The sequence below is a fragment of the Salmo salar genome, chromosome 02 (genome assembly GCF_965601325.2).
Source record: "Salmo salar chromosome 02, fSalSal1, whole genome shotgun sequence".
NCBI lineage: Eukaryota > Metazoa > Chordata > Actinopteri > Salmoniformes > Salmonidae > Salmo > Salmo salar.
Window position 1 is genome coordinate 10,256,730 of NC_138292.1, and position 5,723 is coordinate 10,262,452.

The following is a 5,723-nucleotide window of genomic DNA, read 5'->3' on the forward strand; positions in this document are numbered from 1 at the left end:
GTGTGAGGAAAAGTTACCAACTGGCACTTACCACATCTAAAGGTGTTTCACTTGCAATCTGGAAAAAGAACATCAAGAGTGACGATGCGTCCACGACAAACATGCAGCCACACCTTAAAACCTACTGTTGGGTTCTGAGAATATGAAATATACTAATTCATGTCACTGAGGGAGAGAGCTTAATGTATAACGTTTACATTATGTCAGGTTAGGGGTCACATCCACTTGAATGTCCTTCATATGACGAACCTCCTACAGAGCAAATGAGGAAAATATGATATATTATGATTTATGTTAGTAACAATACAATATGGGAATTTTATCCCAAAGCTACCTACAGCTAACATATATATATTTAAGTATGTGATCTATGTAAATAAATAAATATATCACAGCTGTAAAACTGTATGGTGGAGGCCTACCCATTTCCCAGGAGCATTGTAAAAAGTGGATTTGGGTACAGTGTTTATTTCCCCCTAATATCTTTGAAGATTCTGAGACCATTAGGGTTAAACATTACAGATATAAATGCAATATATGGAGTAGAAAAGATTGCCTGCCCACCAAAGAATCAACATATGTTCTACATGGTCTATTTCTATCTGAATGTAACACCTCAATCAAGCTTGTTAATTGATCGTTAAGTCATGTTTGTCAGGTAAACGGTCATTAGTGGCCTATATAAGCCTCATACAGGCCATGGGAAGACATTACCTGTTGATAACACAGACTATTCTCATGATCATGGGAGGTGTGAGAGAATTGCTGCTCTTTGTGATGACTGTGGGGGTTGTCAAAGGTTGGTTCACTAACGTTTTATTTGGATTGAAGGGATTTGTTTGGGAAATATGCTTAACTTTATAAGTTGGAGATTCAAATTTGACTGTCTGTTTCTTCCGCATTGGTCATCTATTATTAATATATGTAGCTATTTTGTGTGAACTCAACTTCTGTCAACACTTTCTCCTCAGTTTCTTGTTACCCTGTTGGAAAGTCCCAGAAGCAAGATCAAGTCTCTCTGCAGAGGAGACTTGGAGGTAAGTGTTTCTTTCCACAACCCTTCTAGCTATGTTCTTTGTCACTGTCTATGGTGCTGCTGTGTTTGACACTCATTCAACACCATAGAGTAACTCAGTCTAAATAACGTTGTCAAAGCCTTTGATTTGGTAATTTTGCTTGTGTACCTTAACCTACGTTTTTCAGAGCTGTCATCAAATGACGTCTCCATTGAGCATGCCCTGGCCTTGCTCCGATCCATAGGGTCTGACGCTAAACAAGACAGAGAAGGTACGGCCTGAAACATATACTTTGAAAACTGTTGGGTTCAACATTCGACTGGCAATTCGGCCTAGACCGTGTGGAACAGATGTGTTGCTGTAGAATACCCAACTGTTCCTTTTGTTTTTTCTATAGAGTATTTAGAGACTAACGAAGTAGAATCCCAAGCTTCTCCAAACCATGGTAGCTCTCAGGCAAATGATGCCCTGTCCTCTGAGGAGAAGCTGAGGCGCATGTCCTCTGACGACGCTGCGACTGGCCCGTCTGACGACGCTACCTCTGGAGCTGCGACTGGCCCGTCTGACGACGCTACCTCTGGAGCTGCGACTGGCCCGTCTGACGACGCTACCTCTGGAGCTGCGACTGGCCCGTCTGACGACGCTACCTCTGGAGCTGCGACTGGCCCGTCTGACGACGCTACCTCTGGAGCTGCGACTGGCCCGTCTGACGACGCTACCTCTGGAGCTGCGACTGGCCCGTCTGACGACGCTACCTCTGGAGCTGCGACTGGCCCGTCTGACGACGCTACCTCTGGAGCTGCGACTGGCCCGTCTGACGACGCTACCTCTGAAGCTGCGACTGGCCCGTCTGACGACGCTACCTCTGAAGCTGCGACTGGCCCGTCTGACGACGCTACCTCTGAAGCTGCGACTGGCCCGTCTGACGACGCTACCTCTGAAGCTGCGACTGGCCCGTCTGACGACGCTACCTCTGAAGCTGCGACTGGCCCGTCTGACGACGCTACCTCTGAAGCTGCGACTGGCCCGTCTGACGACGCTACCTCTGAAGCTGCGACTGGCCCGTCTGACGACGCTACCTCTGAAGCTGCGACTGGCCCGTCTGACGACGCTACCTCTGAAGCTGCGACTGGCCCGTCTGACGACGCTACCTCTGAAGCTGCGACTGGCCCGTCTGACGACGCTACCTCTGAAGCTGCGACTGGCCCGTCTGACGACGCTACCTCTGAAGCTGCGACTGGCCCGTCTGACGACGCTACCTCTGAAGCTGCGACTGGCCCGTCTGACGACGCTACCTCTGAAGCTGCGACTGGCCCCCCGTCTGACGACGCTACCTCTGAAGCTGCGACTGGCCCCCCGTCTGACCATGCCTTTGAGGAACTGTTGGCCGCTACCTCTGAAGCTGCGTCTGGCCCCCCGTCTGACCATGCCTTTGAGGAACTGTTGGCCGCTACCTCTGAAGCTGCGACTGGCCCCCCGTCTGACCATGCCTTTGAGGAACTGTTGGCCGCTACCTCTGAAGCTGCGACTGGCCCCCCGTCTGACCATGCCTTTGAGGAACTGTTGGCCGCTACCTCTGAAGCTGCGACTGGCCCCCCGTCTGACCATGCCTTTGAGGAACTGTTGGCCGCTACCTCTGAAGCTGCGACTGGCCCCCCGTCTGACCATGCCTTTGAGGAACTGTTGGCCGCTACCTCTGAAGCTGCGACTGGCCCCCCGTCTGACCATGCCTTTGAGGAACTGTTGGCCGCTACCTCTGAAGCTGCGACTGGCCCCCCGTCTGACCATGCCTTTGAGGAACTGTTGGCCGCTACCTCTGAAGCTGCGACTGGCCCCCCGTCTGACGACGCTACCTCTGAAGCTGCGACTGGCCCCCCGTCTGACGACGCTACCTCTGAAGCTGCGACTGGCCCCCCGTCTGACGACGCTACCTCTGAAGCTGCGACTGGCCCCCCGTCTGACGACGCTACCTCTAAGGAACTGTTCACCGCTTCATCGGAGCCCCCGTTGACCACAAACATGGATATCTGACGTGGGACATGGTGCTCGGGGTCCATGCAAGAGTTCATGGGTACTCTAGTCCAGGTTGTCTGTGTGTGTAACTGCATTTGCTTGTTTTGGCTCAATTAAACATTAACTGTAATACTTGTGTCCTCAGTATTGTTTTGGCGGTTCCTACTTGGCAACATTTATTTTGCATTATAACCATGCTTTGGCCTCAGCAATATATTAATACTTTGACCCCTGTGTTTAAGCTACATTTGCTCAGTGTTGGTCAATTTATGCTAGTAGCATCACATGATGTGGAATGGGTTCTAGTTCATTTTAACTTGATGGTTGTGGAACACAGTGTCTGGGGTTGGTACATATGAGGATGTTGCTAGAATCGGGGTTTCAGTGCTAACTAATATCACGGTTGTCAACTTGCATTTAAATTACTCTGCTGGGTGTCTTCTCTCCTGACTGACTTGGTTTCCTATTAGTGAATGCTTACATGTGAAACCAGCTCTCGTCTCATTAGCCCATCGTTTTGGCGGTTGGTCTTCATATCCCAGTGACAATCCAAACTTTCAGGTTAAATAAGTCAATGCTAACCTGCTTTAGCTGGCAGGCTGCTATCAGGTCCTAGCTCTCCCAGAGTTGCTTGTAGCGCCTCTAACCTAGGGTTTGATGGGGGGGAACAGTTTTACCAGGATTTCCCACCCACTCCGATTACATGGGAGAAATTAACCGGTTAATTTCTATGAAAAGCGTGAGGTGAAGTCTGTTCATACAGGCCTTCTCTATCCGCATGATCAACGCTCGGGGTGTGCGTCGTACTTATAGTCGCCATGAATTCAAAGAGCATGTACACGCAACCTTTAAATGCAGTTAATACAGCAACAAAATTGGCTCCAACTTTTGAGCTACCGGTAGGTATCTGCTTTAATTGAAAACAATTTCTGTGGCACCGCTTTACTCACTTATGCCAACCTGAATTCAGCCTGTTTTGAAGCAAGTTAAACCGTTACGGCCTATGCAAATATTTTGTTTGCTACAGGGTAGGCCTTCCAGGTTATTTTATGTAGCAGGGGCGAAAATCTGATATCAACTTTGGAGGGGACAATTACATGACATTTTCTGAAGAGCAATTCCTGAGGGGGACACCAAAAGTAGTGCTGTAACACACAGCCTACGTTGTAATATGGTAAATGTATATTGAGGAACCAAAGAAATAAGGTGTTTGCCGTACTCCTAACTACCGGTACCCAAAACTACACAACTAATCACAACAGCAATACCATTGCCTTTAACAGATCTTAGTTCAGTCACCAGTGTAAGTTGAGAGTGGGGGTATCCATGGCATTTTCCAATTATGTTCCTATTTTACAAGTAAAAAAAATGGAGAACCTTTCATAATGTTGCCAAACAAAGACTCAACAAACTTACCTGAGACTCCCTGTCTCTGCCAGTCTGTCCCCAGCTCTGCCGTCTGTGTGCCATCTGTTGCCTGCTCTGCCTAATGACATCATTGTGAAACATTTTCATTAGCATTTCACTTCTTTCTTATGAACATTTTATCAACTAGTCTTTGAGATATTAGGCTACTAGGGTTCTTACTTTGCGTTTTGGTGTACTGAAAAATACTCTGATGTCCGTCTTTTTTCTGCCATTTTTCTACCTGGCTGGCCACACACACACACACACACACACACACAGTGTGTAGGTTATTTACAGTAGGAGATGGGCTTCTATCATATCTTCTATCATTCTATATGGGCTTCGATCTAAAAGGTAGCTAGCAAATGTGAAACGGATTGCAGTGACAAGAGTTGACAGCTGTATGAGTTCACCATTTACACAACATATGCTGCAATCTTTTGTAATTTTAACCGTTTGTTTCATATTGGCTGGCTTCCAACAATAGCTGAATTTGCAAAGCTAGCGAGCACAAATTCCGTTTCAGTGGTGTTTGCTATAATCTTTGCTACCCGGGTTAAATAAAGGTGAAATAAAATAAATAAAAGTTACCTTGCGACAATTTAGCTTTTGCAACGAGACCATTAAATATATTTAAGACAACGGTAGAAGAGAGTGTAGTTCTGTTCAGTTTGGACTTCAGTTTATCGCTAACCTTATCACAGGGACTTTGAAGCACTAACTTACATTGCTGATCTTGGAATAAATTGACGATAGCAAAGATTCCATCTTTGACGACGCCACATAAATGGAATAGGTACTAGCTAGCTTAATAGTTAATATTTGCACGCTAGCTCTGCAAATTCAGCTAGTGTGTGTGTGTGTGTGTGAACCCTGCCAACATAAAACAAAACATTGCTATGGCGCGATTGACTGGATTAACCTCATGTCAGTCACGTGCATTGAGTGCCTTTCAGACAGTAGATACGAACCCTCTGTTACCTTGCCAACTAAGGAACTGGCAGTGGATCAAACCATTGTGAGGCAAAGGGTGGGGGGTCGCAATCTTTTGAAACATAAACAAGCGCTATTAAGTGTCTATAATCAGCACAATTGCTTTCATTGCGTATTATTATTATTATTTAAATTACAGAGTAATGTTTACAGTGATATATTGGGGGGGACAAATCATATTTTTCCCAGGATGGGGGGGTCGTGTACCCCCCGTCCCCCCTGGGATTTCCGCCCCTGTTATGTAGCCTAAGATTGTGTATTGAATGTTATTCTACATTTGTTTGTCTGGGTCTT

The 5,723-nt window shown here is 46.8% G+C and overlaps 1 protein-coding gene across 1 annotated transcript; it reads left to right on the top strand.

Annotated features, from left to right (window-relative positions):
* The first annotated feature begins 733 nt into the window (after positions 1-733).
* On the top strand, positions 734-3,132 carry LOC145859981 (uncharacterized). The gene is made up of 5 exons (XM_082959649.1): positions 734-799; positions 972-1,037; positions 1,204-1,287; positions 1,414-2,384; positions 2,454-3,132. The coding sequence occupies exons 1-5, from the start codon at positions 739-741 to the stop codon at positions 3,045-3,047; spliced, it is 1,776 nt and encodes a 591-aa protein (XP_082815775.1). The 5' UTR covers positions 734-738; the 3' UTR covers positions 3,048-3,132.
* Positions 3,133-5,723: the final 2,591 nt, after the last annotated feature.